Here is a 17298-nt window from a genome sequence, read left to right on the forward strand (position 1 = left end):
ACTCTTGTGCTTGGTATCACAGGTGAAATGGAGACAAGAATCAAATTCAGTGATTCCAAAGTCTAGGTGGGGAGTCCCTGACTGTGAAGTTCATATATTGTACAGAAGGAGAAAGGAAAGAAGAAAGCGTTAGAGCAATGCAAAAACACATGAGCAAATATGGGAAAACACATTTTCAGGGGACCATTCAGAATGGACAGGAACAGGATGAAACCATGCATATTTAGTCAAAGGAAACACAGACATTTCATAATTATTAACCTTCCTTCTGACACAATCAAGTTTTTCCCAGATGCCATTTATCAGCACAGTGATTTTAGAAAGCTCCAATAGGCCAGCCTGTCTACTCAAAGTTGTGCTGAAGAAAAAAAACTGGAATGGTTCCTGTGTGTTACGGTAATGACGTGCATTATTAAAAGCAAAAAAAAAAGGTATCAAAGGTATCAGATAGTAACACAAAATACTAACCAATAATATCCAGTATTTTACACCATATGGTATAACCCCTATGTTTGGACTCAATATGATTTAGGATGATCAGAATGAATACACTGAACCCCTGGAACTAAGAAAAGGAAACAGAAGGATTTTTTTCAGAAATTCAGATGCTTGTTTGTTCCTAGGTAACTCTATAATTAACTAAAATAAACTCTGAAATTAATAAAAAAGTACATATTATTCTAAAATAAGCCAATATTTAATTTACCTTTTACTTTCACAGGCTTTCATTTTCCACCCAAACAGAGGCAACTTCCCCATACAGGTGGAAAAAAGCAAAAGGTTTGGATTTCAGTCCCAAGACCTAAATTCATCCTTCAATATGTTGCACAGACCATCCACCGTTACACAGCTTTACCAAACACAGTTCGGTTAATCCTTCACAGTTCACCTTTTCCTCCAAGCTCTCAGATCAAAAGAATAATAGTAAATCCTGAGTAGCAGTTCACATAACTTTTATGGTATACAAAAAATATAGGCATATACAAAACAATAGCAGGACAGAGTAGGGGAAAGGATCATCCTCTGGCTGTAACACCATGCCACATTTCAAGCTAGCTGAGTTTTAACTCCAGTTCACTGCATGGCTGCATTTTGAAAAATGCTCAGCAGCTAAAATTAGGGCAAGTTTTTCAAAAGCTCTCAGCTCCCTCTTAGACCCTTAAAAAGTGCTCCATGACCTGCAGCTCCCACTGCTCTCCTCTCACCTGCTACCACCAGTGATTTCTGTATGGAAAAAACCTGACTGATTAATGTTCTTGAGGATTGGTCCTTCATGGAGAAATCTAGAGAAGTCCTGAGTTTCTCTACAGGTCCAAACTCTCTCACTGCTCCTGAAATTAAAGCTACCCTGCTTGTCAGGTGTTGTTCAAAGTCTTTTTGAACTTATGATCCTATTCCTCCATGCTTTAGTATCCCCCTTTTTGTAATGACAGTACTTATTACAAATTACTATTAGGACAAATTCATTGCTGTTTTATGAATTGGATGTGCAAGAGAAAGGTAAGCAACAAAGAAAAAACAATTAATAAAATAATGAATATGTGAAAAATCAAGCAACATGGAAGGCAGAGCACATTAATAGTAACGATACATAATGCCTTGCCAACTGCCAGAGATGTAAGAAAGAACTCAAGATTTAACAGTTTGTGACATCTTTTTCTTCCATGTCTCTTAATATGTCAAAACATACATTTCTTTTTTCCTTTTCAAAAACCAGATTGTCATAATTTTGTACTGGAATTGGCTATCAAATATCATTAACTAAAGGGTGACAAAAAAGGATAAGCTACAGTCCAGAGTACTGGGGATTTAGCCTCAGATTTCTCTACCTTGGCCCAGAGCCCTCCATAGGAACAACAGCAGTATTTCTAACATACAATTCCAGTGCAGGCTATGACGAAATTAATTTTTTTATTTACAGGAATCCTCTATTTCAACTGAGTAAGAAATCATTATTACAATTACCTTTAACTCTGCTTATCTGACCTCTGAGATGACATGGTTTCTAGCACAGAGCTTCAAACTCCCTAACCCTCCAGGGGAAGAGAGAAACACTCACTCAGTCTCTTTCCCCCTACAGTTTCTTCTTTCCTATCTAAAGCCCAGTCCTTCCTCCCTGCTTGCTTTTGTTTGTTTGGGTTTTTTTGTTGGGTTTTTTAGGTTTTTTCCCCTTTCTTTTCTGGACTGTTCAACCCACCTTTCATCCCACCTTTCCTTAATATATCATGTTTTATAGACCTTGGTCCATCTCACAGCTCTTCTGTGAACTTCCTTCAGCACATTCACAACCTTATTAAGGTAAACTAGAGAAAGGGCTTTATTAGGATTTTAAAGGAGAACTGAGCCACGTATCTTCTGTGACATCCCCATTTATCTGGTTATGTATCTCTGTGAAGTGTTGGATTTCTTGGCAACAGTATGACTTTTTTCCCAATCATGCTCAGCTTATTTAATTTGTATATGCATGTATGCACTTTCAATAATTTCATAAACACAAAAAAGATTTCTTACTGCCCAACACTAAGTTAACAAGCACTTATTTACAACTCCATGAGCACTGCAAATAATTTCAGCTACTCAAAAACACTGAATATTGACACCATTGAATAATGTTAGCACTGACCAAAATTCTGAAACGAGAGCCATTTTAGTTTATATTTTCATTAAAATCTGAATCAGATGTAGATCTAAATTATTGCACAAGGACTAGAAGATAAAAAGAAACTAATTTCTAAGAGCTAACAACTTCATAGCAAAGATATTTTATTTTACACTAAGTTAAAGCTCAGTCACATTTTAAAAATATCCAGCTCTTTTTAAACCTCCATGCCCAACTCTCCATGTGAACAGATGTTAAAACATGCTAGTAGATGTTCCAGTACAACCTGACTTGCCTACACTCCAGATTTAAAATACCTCAGTGAAAAAGCTTAGCTAAAAAAATTTTAAAACAGCTGCTTCTTCTCTATAGCCTTTTCCTGATGTTTTCTTTCGGTCCACTTATACACCCTGCTGCATGCGTGTGGTTTCTGTCTTAGCCCACAAGCTACCTTTCTTGCCAACAATACTACAGAATTTGGAAGAAATCACTGGGGCAAGGATTTAATTTATGCTCTCCTTCCCCCAGGACGCACAAGTGCCCAAAGCAGCACTTGAAACACCAGAGGAGGATGGAGGCAAGGGTCAAATCCTCTTGTCGTGGAGCTGAGCCAGCACCAACACATTTGTCTGCAAACAACAGCGGCCCTTTCTCCTTCTGACCTTCAGGACCCCTCCTCCTTGTCACAACCATCCTGCCTCACACCTGCACAATACACCAAGATCCCTGCCCCTAACACTTTCTAACCAGAAGGGTAATGTCATAAGAATGAAATGAAATTGGGTTGCTCTGTTCCTACTGGTACCGTAAGAAAGGCATTATGACTGAAACAATCATATCTTCATGAAAGTGACTAGAATTTAATCTCAGAACATTTTTTTCAAACACAACTCCAACTCTATCACTCTCTTCACTCCCAATTAAAGCCATGAGCAAGTAAAAAAAGTGAGTTTTACTTAGCTTTTTACCATTTTGCTGACAATATGCGAGTATTAGGCAGATTTTCAAGCCTAAACAGTGTGAACAAAATACACATTTAGGCAAATATGAACAATGAGTAAGCAAAATGTAAAACCATTATCACATCTATTTACATGAAAGTACACGAGCAGGTCCCAGTACCTCCTTACATTGCTCCAATTTCCAACTATATTTTATCTTCCAGTTTCAAAGACTGCATGACAGAAGTCTAGACTATCACTTGTACCTATCATGGGATAACAGAAGTTACGTACAACCTCATGACAAAGTGACTTGCCTGGTTGACATGGGGCAGGCGGTGGACATTGTCTACCTGGACTTCTCCAAGGCTTTGGATACAGTCCCCCACAGTCTCCTCCTGGAGAAATTAATGTGTTATGGCCTAGACAAGTTGTCTGTGCAGTGGGTGGGGAACTGGCTGACAGGCCGCACCCAAAGCATAGTGGTAAATAGCTCCTTTTCAAACTGGCAACCTGTCACAAGTGGGGTCCCCCAGGGATCAATATTGGGCCCAATGTTATTCAACATCTTTATAAGTGATCTGGATAACGGCATCAAGTGTAGCCTGATGAAGTTTGTAGATGACAGCAAGTTGAGTGGGGAAGTAGACACTCCAGAAGGGAGAGCTGTTCTGCAGGGAGATCTGGATAGGCTGGAAGATGGGGCTAACAAGAACCTTATGAAGTTCAACAAGGACGAGTGTAAGGTCTTGCACCTGGGAAAACATAATCCAGGAGTGCAGCACAGACTGGGATCCACCTGGCTGGTGAGCAGCTCTGTGGAAAAGGACCTGGGGGTCTTGGTGGACAGGAAGCTCAACATGAGCGAACAGTGTGTTGCTGCAGCCAAGAAGGCCAACAGGATGCTGCGTTGCATCAAAAAGGGCATCGCCAGCAGAGATAAAGAAGTCATCATCCCACTCTACTCAGCGCTTGTCAGGCCACACCTGGAGTACTATGTACAGTTCTGGTCCCCACTATACAAAAAGGATGTGGACAGGATGGAAGGTTTCCAGAGAAGGGCCACCAAGATGATCAGAGGACTGGGAAGGCTGCCATACGAGGATAGGCTGGGAGAACTGGGTTTGTTCAGCCTTGAGAAAAGGAGGCTCAGACAGGATCTCATCACCGTGTCCCAGTACTTAAGGGGTAGCTACAAAGAAGATGGAGACTCCCTTTTTACACAGAGTCACATGGAGAGGACAAGGGGGAATGGACACAAGTTGCTCCTGGGGAGATTCTGATTGGACATGAGAGGGAAATTTTTCACAGTGAGAACCGTCAACCATTGGAATAAGCTCCCCAGGGAAGTGGTTGACTCTGCCACATTGGACACCTTCAAGAGTCATCTGGCCAGGGTGCTGGGCCATCTTGTCTAGACTGTGCTCTTCCCAGAGAGGTTGGACTAGATGATCCCTGAGGTCCCTTCCAACCTGTGATTCTGTGATTCTGTGTGATTCATCTGGAAACAAATCTGCCAGTTCTACACAAATTCTTGGGTTTAAACTTTAAAGAAGATCTAATTTGCATTCTTCATTGGATGTCAGTAGGCAGAAGCTGTTCTCAGTTTTAAAATGACGTCTGGATTTCATGTGTCATAGTCCAGTTTGTGTTATTCTAGCAAGTCTTTGGAGCAATATGAATGCAATCTATGCCTTCTAAGAGGATTCCTTTTGCCTTGCCATGACAGTGTCATCACTGGAGACTAAGTGTGCCTAATGTTCAACTATTATGTATTTCAGAATAAGGAGTCCTACATACTAATGTATTAATAGGCATACCTGCATAATAGGATGAAAAAGATTATCAGCAATCAGTAATAGTGTCCTGCAAAAGGTGCAGATTTTTTTTTAAATAAATTTGAGGTGGCCTTTTTGGATACCGCTACACAGTTCTTTCTCTAGATTTACTCCAACATGGAAACAACTTGACATAAATCTTTAGGTCCTCCACCAAAGAGGCAAAATCCCAGCGGACTGCAAAAGACATTGATTTTTTGGAAAGAAAGTGTCTCCAATGCTTGTGAATTATTTTGTTAATCATTTTGAAGAAAGACAAAAGGTTACAGTAAACAGCAGGAGATGTACTAGCTAAATTAGCTTGCTTTGTATTTAAGAATATCACTTTTAGAGGGTGTTGTGTGCTCAGAAGACAGGGGAATGCAATCCTAAACAGTGTTTCTAGGAAATGCAAATGTTAAAAAGTAACTTTTGTACAGCATCTACTTCATATGTAATTTTTGGCTATTAATTTTCAATACAGGCTCATCCACTCTACCTATACCTTGCATTCCTATGGGGCATTATTTACTTCTAAACATCTCTGTAAGCTGTTTTCCATAGAAAACTTCTACTTTATTTGTTCAACACAGAATTGTAAATAGTACATCTTTATTACTCAGTTGCTGATTCCTTTATATTAGTACTCACCAAATATTAACATTTTAAGATCTTGGTTTTTCTTTGTAAAGCTGTTCGAAGTTAAAAATTTTATTTGCAATAATTCTATCTTTCTAGTTCCATTTCTATTACTTTGGCACCGGATTTCTGACTGCAATATTTATATAAGAGAGGATGGATTCCAGACCCTCCTGGGCTTATAAACTAAAGCACTACAACTAGGGACCTGTGCAGTATCTCTCCAAATTACACGCAAAGCACTGAAGGAATGGTGGGTGAAATTCTGTTTGTAACAATGCTGCTGAAGAGCAAAGAATGGGATTCTGACCTTAATTACAATAGGGGAATTTTAAAATTATTTTTATCCATTTTTTAACACTAGACCCTTTTACCATGGCATTTTTTTCTTTTAGAATATTGAAGGATTTCTAAAAGATTTCCTTAGGTAATAAAATTTCCTGCCTTTCCATCTATTCTTATTAAATGCTGCAGATTTTTTCAAGTACTGATGAAAATTTAATTCTAAAAATAATTGGATAAATTACTACCAAAAATGCTTCTGCTCCTCCATTTGTATTCACATTTCCTAGCTCTTTTTCTGTACTATAACACCATCTTCAAAGGCTTTCCACTTTTTTCCCATGACAACGATTTTAAAAGTCATATCAAGACCAGGTGAAAAAGAAAACACATTAACAGCTGCATCTCTCAACTATTAAATTAATAAATATATTTCTGTAATTAATTTATTGCATACCCCCGTACACACACACAAATAATATATACACATATATACATTTTTATATATATATTCTGATTAATAACACGGTGCTAGCTTACTGACAAGTAGAGAGAAGGTCTCAAGGAATGCTCAAGAATGTTAACCAAGTATTGAGTTGGCAGTGGTCAGACAGGTCCCTAACATATTCCTATTTATAATATTTATTCAAATACAGTGAGATAGCACTGTGATATGATACAGACCAAGGCCTCCGCTGTCGAAAGGGGGAGCTTAAATATCTCCCTTGGAGGTAACCAAGAACTTGATTTAGTTATTGAGAACATAAGTATTTAGAGACATTTGAAACCCTCTGGGATTCATAACACTGAAGGAAAGAAGTCTAACCCTTAATGACTTAACAATACAATGGGAAACTAGTCAAAAGCCGAGATCAGTGTTGTGAGCCTGAAAGCAGCCATCAAAAGTTTTAACTTACAAAGGACCATTATGAAGCAACCTTTATCAACATATTGATATCCGTATCAATGACTTTCAGCCTGGACTTGACTTTCACATCAATGACCTTCCACTTTATAAGGATACCCCTCACTGAATACAGGAAATCCTTTCTACTTCATAAGCAACCTTAAACTGATGCACGTAAATGAAAGATAATAACAAAGATGAAAAGGAAATGCTGTATTACAGACTGCTACTACCAACAGAGGAAGTCAGGGAAAATGACACAAATCCAATTTTCAGCATAAAACACTGCCACAAAATAAGGGAAAGAGATGTGTTCCCTTAGAAAGACAGAATAGTTGAGACTGGAGGGACTTCTGTAGGTAACCTAGTTAAAACCCCACTGCTCAAAAGCAGGGTCAGCTACAGCAGATTGCTCAGGGCCTTCTCCATTTGGCTTTTTAGCATCTCCAAGGATGGAGACTGTACAACATCTCTGTGTGATATGTTCCAGTGTTTGACCACACCCACAGTCAAAAAAGTTAGGGTTTTTTATGTCTAAGTGGAATCTGGATTAAGATTTTAGGGGCATGATCATCATCCTTCCTTAAAAATGAACAGAAGAGCAAGCTTCCATATGTTGAATGGAAAAGATCACACTTAGAGAGTTAAAACAAGCAGCTATTCAGATGGGATAGGAGAGAAATGTTGTCTTTTTTTAATATGTATACCTGTAGCTTTACAGGATGTCAGGAGACCACAACATCAGATAAAGACAGACAGATCAGCATACATGAATCATGTCAGAACAGAGTGCCAGGAACTAAAAAGCAATGCAGACAAGCCGTTGGCATTTGAGTATGAACACCAGCAGAAAACTTTCAAGTTACAAACACAGATAATTAAAGAGCTAAAAGTTACTTCCAAAGATAGAAAAAGCCTTCAGCTCACTGTATTGTCACTTAAAGACAAATCAGTTACAAGAGAGTTGGTAGGTTCTACCACAGTCTTTTCTGATGATGCTTATTTTATCTGTTCACCATTCATTAAATTGATTAACTTCTTCAGCCAGAAGCACAGAGTGTACTACACTTATTCCTCACTGATGAGTGTTACCATCAACAGATGAAGGCAAACTGAAATAACAGATTTTAAACATAGTTGTAAGCCTGGGAGCAAATTCATCTAGATAAGTTAGGCAATTCTCATTTCTTTCCTGCGTAACACTGCCCTTGCCCCATATCCTGTCCTTGATAATAATGAACTCTGGCAGATCCTTGATATTTTATTAAATGTTGTAAAATTTTGCATATCTTAAGACTGAGGTGTCAGTGAGATTATGACGCTGTCTAATGGTCTTCTCAGATGGTTACAGAACTCACTTCCAATTTCAATTCATTCACAGAAAATTATCCTGCATTCAGACAAAAGGATGATATAATGACCAAAGGAGTACAGATACCATCGAGAGAATAAAGTAGAACCCTTCAATTCTGTCAGTTCTAGTTGAAAGAGACAAGAGAATGAGAAGGAAGCTCATCAGCTGATGCTACCTGTAACCACCTCACCTAAGAATGCAAAAGGAAACATTGCAAACCAAATGTAAACAGGTATAAGACACTTCTCAGTTGGAAGGAAAAAAAAAAGAAAGGTAAGGGGAAAAACAAACGTGTATGTTTAAAAAAGAGGCAAAAGAGAGAGTAAAATACAGATTATTTTTTTTCCCCAAACCATGGCCATGTGCATAATATACATAAAGGTCCTTACCTTTTTCACTGACACTTTCACTTTCTATCTCCACATCTTCACAGCTAGTATATTCTGGTGTTGATGCCCCTTCTTCCTCTGAGCTACTAACTGACATCTGCCTTTTCTTTCCGCCTCTTTTTGCTCTATGAGGCTTTGGAGGGGATGGCCGCACTGATTCCGACTGGTCAGAGCTAAGGGAATCATTCCTTAGCATGGTCTCCATTTTCTCCCGCTTTGCTTTTCGCATGAGAATAGCAGAGCTAGGATCAAGGCGGCTCTGTTTTTTAAAGGAATCGTGGTTCTTGTACTCTATGTGTTCTATAGGAACTGGACTATGCCTGGGAGTTGGTGGGCTATGATTAGTTAATTGTTTAGAAACAGAAATTCTTACATCACCTGTTCTGTCTATAGAGTACGACCTCTGAGTTTCCACAAGAGATTTTCTGTCCTGAGTTCCCTGTAATTGTGAGCGTTTTCCTAATTTATTCTCAGGTACCTCCGCTTCCTCCATTTCTGTATGTGGCAAAGCTACATCACTGTGCCTTCTCTCGTGCCGTGCTTTAGAAACTTTGGCATGCATGCGCATCTGCTGTTCCTCAGGATGTGGTTTTACAGGATATCTTGCCAGATTGGGGTCACTCCTGTAACGGGTATGATATTCATCTTCCTTCCTTTGTTTTTCATCATCAGGCACTTTGCCTTCCTCAAGTTTCTCTGGCAAGTCTGGGTACTCCTGTGACTTGCCTTTCTCCAGCCTTCTACCTTCATGCCGTTCTTTACGCTCCCTGTCATCCGCTGGTCCTTCTTTCTGAAGCGAGGATTTTGGCGCACGCTTTCGCTCGCTCTTCAAACCTTTGCCATTCTGGTCTGAAACAGATATTGTCTTCTTCCTACAATGAAAAGGAGTACAATAATTCGGAGAATTGAATGTAAAATAAAAATACTGGTGTACACTGTTTCGGTGAATAGATTATAAACCAGGATAAGCTATGGCAAAATGTACTGGATCCATTAGCATGAATTAAATCTGTTAAACCTTCCAGTGGTACATTTATTTTCCAAGAGCAAACAACTTCCAGAGTCCACAAAAACATAAATTACGGATGGTCAAATTTAGTAAAATCACAGAAAATATTAACATGGACAAATGCAAATAAAATAATTTACCCACATAAGCAGGAAGACACAAAGTCATCTTTGTAGTAACTGCAGCACTATGAGAGAGTATTGGACTACGTTCTCCATTTTTCTGGCAGCAGTCATGAGGGTTACAGACTAACCACATATACACAATTCACTTCAAGCACCCTGACAGTATAAATAAACACCACCAAATGGAGTATCTCCCACAAGGATATTACAGACAAAAGTAATATGGGTATTAAAAAAAATGCAGAAGAGAATATATCCAGAAACAAAAATATTTGGCCTAGTTTGTTTTATCTTATTAAAGCTCTAAAAAGAAGTGCCCATTGCATAAACATATAAAGAAAAGCAAATTGACTCCTTGGGATAAATTAATGGCATTCCTTTCTCTGGTAATAAAAGAGGATGAAAAATGTAATTTATTTCTCTATACAGCCAACGTACAAAACAATGAATAATGAAGCTGAATGAAAATTATGCTCTCTCCTCTTTCATCTTCTGCTTTGGGAGAATAAGCAAGCCAAAGAATCATAAAATCCTCTTACACTGGATATTTTTATTTCCCTCATTATACCAGTTGCCCTTTTGTTTACCAGTTCACATACGAATCCTTCGATTTTGAAGAAGGCTGAACACAGCTACACACTGGATTTGAGATGAACCTGCACCAGGACAAAGTCACCAGGACTTTGTTTTGTGGCACTGAATCTTCCCTTCCACAACTGACATGTCTTCAGATTACATATCACAGATTTTCGCAGATGCATCCTACAGGACAGGCAAAGTTGGATATGATCCAAGTTAAGCTTCTGTTTCCTTTTTCTCTATCTACTGTTCCTCCTGAGATTTTGGCAATAAATGGGACCTGAGCTTTCCAAAGATGCTTTCCATTCAGAACTCTAGGACTTCATTTGAAAGTCTCGATGACAAATAGAGAACATTCCTATTGTATGATTAATATAACCATCTCACTTTTGGACAGCAAAGCAGAAATAGAAAGCATTTTGCTGCCCTAAAAGTGTCCTTCAGCTGAGTGATGACTGCTCTGGGGGCCTTCCCAGTGCTGGGGGAAAAAAGTCAACAGAATTAGGGGAAGTTCATTTATATGTGTTCATTTACATCATATGTATACATAACACTAATCTCAGTTTTGGTACAGTTAAACCCAGACAGACCTCACCCACACAGTATGTTACTGTTCATCATCCATTTTCAACTTCAATAGCTATGAAAAAAAACCCAACAACCATTCTGGCCAAGGGAGGATCTTCTATGGAAGGCTCTTGTTTTGTTGCCACAGGCTCCCTCCTCAACTTCTCTGCCATCTGCTGGGCAGCGGCCAAAAGAACAGCAACTGCTTCATCACATTAACCTCTGATTTGCTACTCCTCAACCCGTTCATCACCCTGAATGCAGCTCAGGAATTTATTCATTCACTTGCTTAAAACATAATAGTTTGCTTCCAGTTAGCTTTATTCTTGCATACAATTTGCTCTGAATTCAAGACGGTGCTATTGCTGTTCTTCACGAATGTTTACTTTGCAGGTGTAAATGAGATCTTTTAACAGTTCCTCTTTTATTATTAAAAATAATACAACAATTGATAAAAAGATAACACATAAGGATACCTGACAGAACTCCACAGAGTGGGTTTTTTTGGTTGGTTGGTTGGTTGGTTGGTTGGTTGGTTGGTTGGTTGGTTGGTTGGGGTTTTGGGGTTTTTTTTGGGGGGTGGGGTGTATTTTTGTAAATTCTAGTAATAGGCTTGTTCTTTGTTTAATAACTCTAAAACACCTGCCAAATTTAAATTTTAAAAGTAACCTGCAATTCTATATTAAAAGCATTCACCAAAATGCATTGAAGTACATGGAAATATCCCTAAAGTACAATTATTAGTTTTTGTCCTCATTTTTGTTGCACAGACCAAATCAGACAATGTATTTGCTAGTGAACATTTATCCTTCCCTGGTCAGTAAATCAACTTATTCTTTGTTTTTACACAGTTCTAGACACACACAAATCCCAGCTGACAGCCTCGTGTAATGTTACTGAACTAGCATTTATAATTGTGAGGCTCTATCAAGACAGAAACCATTACCTCTCTCTTGGAGGTTCACTTCTAGACCTTGATGAAGCTTGCTTTTCGTCCAGGCCCATAGCCGGCTGTGATACTTCTGCTCCTTTCCTCCGGTCAGACTGCACTTTGGAAGAAGAGATTTCCTGTGGCGAGGCAGTTGCTGTACTTAAGGGAGTCTGTGATCTCGATCGCTCTTGAAGTCTTGCTTTCTTTTCTCTCGGTGCATCCGAGCTTCCACCAGTTGCCGTATCACTCAGTGCTCCGTCCTGGCTGGGTGAGGGTTGTGGTCCACTTCCAAAAAACCACGCTCCGGATTTTGTTAGGATTTCTTGTTGCTTTCGACATAAATTGCATACCCACATAACCTAGTTGAAGACAACAAGAAGAGTCAGTGCAGCTACACTTCAGACCCTGAAAAGCATGCTTGCGATCACAGAGCAGGTACGATCCCCTGCTCTCCTCTAAGCTGTTGAGGTTGGTGCTCATGACAGGACCCATAACATGCTTTTCCAAGCACTGACTGCACTGGCTAGAGCCAAGCATCCTACAGGCACATGCTATGCGAGCTTCTCCAAAATGTGCTGCCAACATATGTCAGTCCTACCTATAGCAATCCCCTCTCAGCCCAGCCCTTGCTCTCCTCTGAATAAACACCAACAACATGACCAACGCTTGTTGCTGGTGTTGATGCAGTTGGTGGGGTGGGTCAGGTTGTTTTTGTTGATGTGGATCACTGTCAGGACAAGCCAGTACTGGACTGTAAATGTGGCTTGTACCTCAGGTGGCAGAGTCCTGCCCAGCTAACTCCCAACCTCCGCCACCACAGAAAACTGACACAGCATTTCCCTTTAATTAATTTTTCTCAGGTAACACAACTCAACATTATCCTGCAAATACATTCAGCATTTACTGTGCATAGTTTTAGCTACATCCACAACAACTACTTACCAGAGATGTATGGTAAGACCTAAAGAAACCTACTAATAGAGAACTAAATGCACCAATGAAAAGAATGCAAAAGTATCATATTTTGTACTACGCAGAAAGGATCATTTACCATCTCTTTGAGTTATAGCTGTAAATAATAACTAAACAAATTTAAACATGTGTCCCTGGCAATCACAGTTAAGCGGTGTACATAAACGGTGCTTCTTAGGTTTTTAAAATATTTTTTTTAATTCCAGATACACAGATAAACAGGAGCACACACAGTAAAGGGAAACTCCATGTTTCAAGTCTAGATACAGTACAAGACTGTCTTATGTACAGGAGTAAATCACCAGAGAAAAATAAAATGTTAATCAGGACTCTAAAGTGTGTGAATATTTAAGAAAAAATTGAGACAAAGACAAAAGGAGATTTGAGGCAGAAGAACACAAAAGGCAAAACGCATGAATAATATACAAGAGGTAGGAATATTGGCAGAAATAAAAATAGAGATGAGAGGAAACAAAGTTGGCAACTAATAAGGAAAATGGTACAGAAAATCTTTTAGTTTACCTGGAAAAAAGTAAAAGAATAGGCAAAATTGTAAAGAGGATAAGAAGGATAACAAAAGTTCAAATGAAAAATATGCTTAAATTATTTTGCTTTAACACAGGAATGGTGCAACAGTTGAAAAATTATGCAACACTTAAAACTGAAAGGAACAGAAAAAACAATCACTTCAGGGAAGAAACTGCAACAGGACAAAGCTCTGGCACCGAGCTCTCTTATTCTCTGGCCTGGGGAAGAAGTACATGGCTTACATGGCATGATGAAAATTTTAGGCATTTTGCATATTTAACATAATTAAGATTTATTTAAAACACCTTAGAACAGACTATCTGTTTAGGTCTGAAGACTACCTCAGAACTTCCAATACCACTTCTGCACTGCTTGACCAAACCACCCTGAGAAGACATCCAATTCTTTTCCCTGAACCTGGATTGTGCCTTTATCAAAAGATCACTTATATTTCTTCTATTTAAGAAGGATAATAAAATACCTATTAAAATTTTAATTAATTAAAAACAACAACCCAAAGCTAGTTATTCCAACAGTGGCACAAACATGCATCATGATAAAACCAGATAACCCTCAGTAGGATAGTAGGAACAGCATCTTCAACAAAATAAATGCTAGTCTTTTAACGAAAAATTCCCTTGATTCCAAAATGTCTTACTTCATCTAGTACAGCTCAAAAAACAGAGATTCAGTTTATCAGACTATCTGTTCTAATAGAATAGATTTTTAGTCTATCTGGTATTATCATTACAGGTATTTAAAAAAACAGCAAGACTAAAAGGAAACACACACACCCCCACACATTTTTAAATGTCTTCATAGACTCTGACACAATTGTTAGCTCATTAGACAGCAAGAGTGTGCATGCACAGGTGTCTGTGTATAAAATCTATATCAATGCTATAAACCAAAGTCATTAATGAAAAATACGTTGTTGCCTGTATTTTATCAGTTTACAGGGAAAGTTGAAAAAAGTGTTAATAAAAACATAAGTCAACTGGAGTTTGTTTAAAGGAAGGATAAGGAACACTAAAGTAAACTTTAAATATTCTACTTAAATTACATATGTGTGTATGTATGCAAGGACATTTAAATGTATAACGATGGTAACAGACTTCATTTAAATTTAATGTATTTGATAATTTAAAATATGTATAAAGTATGTAATAAACTTCAAGAAATTGCCATTAATTTACATAATCACTTTTGATGTTGTAATAGGTTTTATGCAAAATATTATGAGATCCAAACAAATAGGAATAGCTAATGCACAAATAGACACAGAAAAATATGGAATACAGAAAGAAGAAATACTAGACATGTAAATACAAAACCATTTTCTTACATCTGTCTTTAAACACTGCAGTTTGGACACAATACATACCAATCACCACAGATTGCACATGTAGGAAATCTGCATTATACTCACACAGAAGCTACACTACCATCCCTGTTGAGGAATCTCCTCAGGACTTAATAAATGCTGTGTTTGCCTTGAGATATATTCAGTCCAAAAGGAAAAATAATAAAAGCTTTTCTTTATGAGGAAAAAAAACCCCAAAGCTTGAGGTGACAGAACAGTTTCAGTGACAAAACTGTATATTGCAAAACATTTCTAGAGGAGTATGTGGAGCAAGCAATTTAGCAGCATGCAGGAATTATATCCTGATTGAATATACTGGGATGTGGTCCAAACTAATCTGAACTAAAGCAGGTCTGTGCAATAACTTATCTTAACAATCCACAGATGTTAGGCAACCAAACAAATGCTCTGATGAAGGATTACAGCTCTCTAATGTGGCTTCTGGACCTCCACGTGATGCATCAGTAAAATGAAGAGTGTTAGACAATTTTACTCTGGCCTGTCACTTCAATAATAGTTTCTGTTTACTCTTTTCTGGATGCTGCGTTCTGATGCAGTGCTACAGTAACTCATTCAAGACATACACAGTCTGGGTTTTGTTGTTGGGTTTGTTTCTGGTTTATTGCATCCTTGCATAGGTTAATGCATATCTGCACATAAAGAAAACCAGTAAAGGGGTGCTCCTCATTCAAAGGGTTCATGTGTGTGGCTCTGGAAAAATGTGCATTTTCACAGCATAGCAAAGGGTTCTGGGCTTTACTGCTACGTAACAAAAACAAAGTGGCACATACAGGACTCAGCAGAGGTGGGTCAACAGCTCCCACACAGATTCACGTGGAAACTTTACAGGCTGCGTGAAAACATGCTAGAAGGATCCCATGCTTGCCTTCACGTGGAATGTGGGGGTATTTCATTCACAGAAAAAATATTCCTCAAACTTACTCTTACAGGTACTGTTGAATGTGATCCACAATGAGTAGGAACAGAATTCCTGTACTAACACAACATGAAATACCAACTTGAAAGAGCCCATAGTAAGTAATATATACAACTATACACACAGAGAAAAAGAGCATTTTCAGTTACAAAAATAAGAACACTTCTTCATAATCACATATTTCAAAACCACATTTTAGAATGCAGAAAGGCTTTTTTCAAATTCAAATTTGGAGACTTCCAAACATGCTCTGGGAGGCTAAAGTCACATTAGGGGGACACAAACTTTATTCCAGATTTGTGTGACACACGCTAGGCAAAACTCAGACTGAGGTCAGAGCAAGCTCTCCCAAATCCTTCACCCAAGCCCGGATTCTGTGGAGACTCCAAAAGGAGCACACACTTCATGAGTTTAGAAACAGCAAACCCACGGTTACACTGACTCCCAAGCATCCTGCTTCATCTCTGTACAGCAAATTAGGTAACAAGCATGCTAGTACAACAGGCCACAAGCTATTCCTTACTGAACTTTCATGTTATCTTAATTATTTCCCTTCTGAAGGGTGTGTACACAACATCTTTTCAGTTTATTGCTTTTGTTAGCGTTCCTTTAGCCACCTCCTTCTATGCACTTCTAGAAAACCCTGGTTATTTCAGAAGACAATAGTTATTTCAGACAGATGTAATTAGGCAGACCCTCTTCTCTGCGTGAAGCACCATTAACTTCAGCAGAGCTCTGCCACCATCCTACAAGTCATCTTTGAAAGTCATGGTATCAATGGTATCAAGATATGCTATCAATTTCCTCTTACAAAACTATTCATTCACAGAATTAAGACAGACTATGTATCACTTAATGTTTCTGAGATAACGTAAAACATGCAGCACACCATGAAATTAGCATATCGTATTGCATTTATCTCTTTTGCTACATTGAAATGAATTCTGCAGCAAAACCCTAGCTTAAGTGTCAGGATGGTTTCACTCCATTAAAATATAAATAAATGAGACTGAAAATCTACTTGATTTCTTACATTAGTCCAAAATCTAAGTAACTCTACCTTTCTAATGCAAATGCGCTTGTGAATCCAAGCTTTCACAAAACTTATTTTTCAAAATTTTACAGACAGCTGAGTTCATCCAATGGCTCCTGGTCATCACAAGGGAACATCTTCCCCCCACCTCCCTCCTCTCTTGCTCTTCTTTCTCCCTATCCAGGCTTGCCCTCTGCCTTCCTTGTTCCCAGCTTCACCATACTGCATGTTCCCTTGTATGCCCTCCCCTGACTGCCAGGTCCTCCCAGGAGCCACCTGCATTTAAAAACAGAGCAGAAATGTATGTGTATTTTTAATTGGTTTCA

General features: G+C 38.5%; 1 protein-coding gene across 1 annotated transcript in view; it reads right to left on the reverse strand.

Moving 5' to 3' along the window:
• The window catches only part of RIMS1 (regulating synaptic membrane exocytosis 1), a 354008-nt gene that overhangs the window by 184682 nt on the left and 152028 nt on the right, over window positions 1-17298 (reverse strand). Inside the window, exons 3-4 of the mRNA XM_064447811.1 lie at window positions 12155-12498; window positions 8929-9800 (exon numbers count right to left, since the gene is read on the reverse strand). Coding sequence (XP_064303881.1) covers window positions 8929-9800; window positions 12155-12498 — 1216 coding nt within the window. The remainder of the gene's footprint in view (window positions 1-8928; window positions 9801-12154; window positions 12499-17298) is intronic.

Source organism: Phalacrocorax carbo, chromosome 3, assembly GCF_963921805.1.
Source record: "Phalacrocorax carbo chromosome 3, bPhaCar2.1, whole genome shotgun sequence".
NCBI lineage: Eukaryota > Metazoa > Chordata > Aves > Suliformes > Phalacrocoracidae > Phalacrocorax > Phalacrocorax carbo.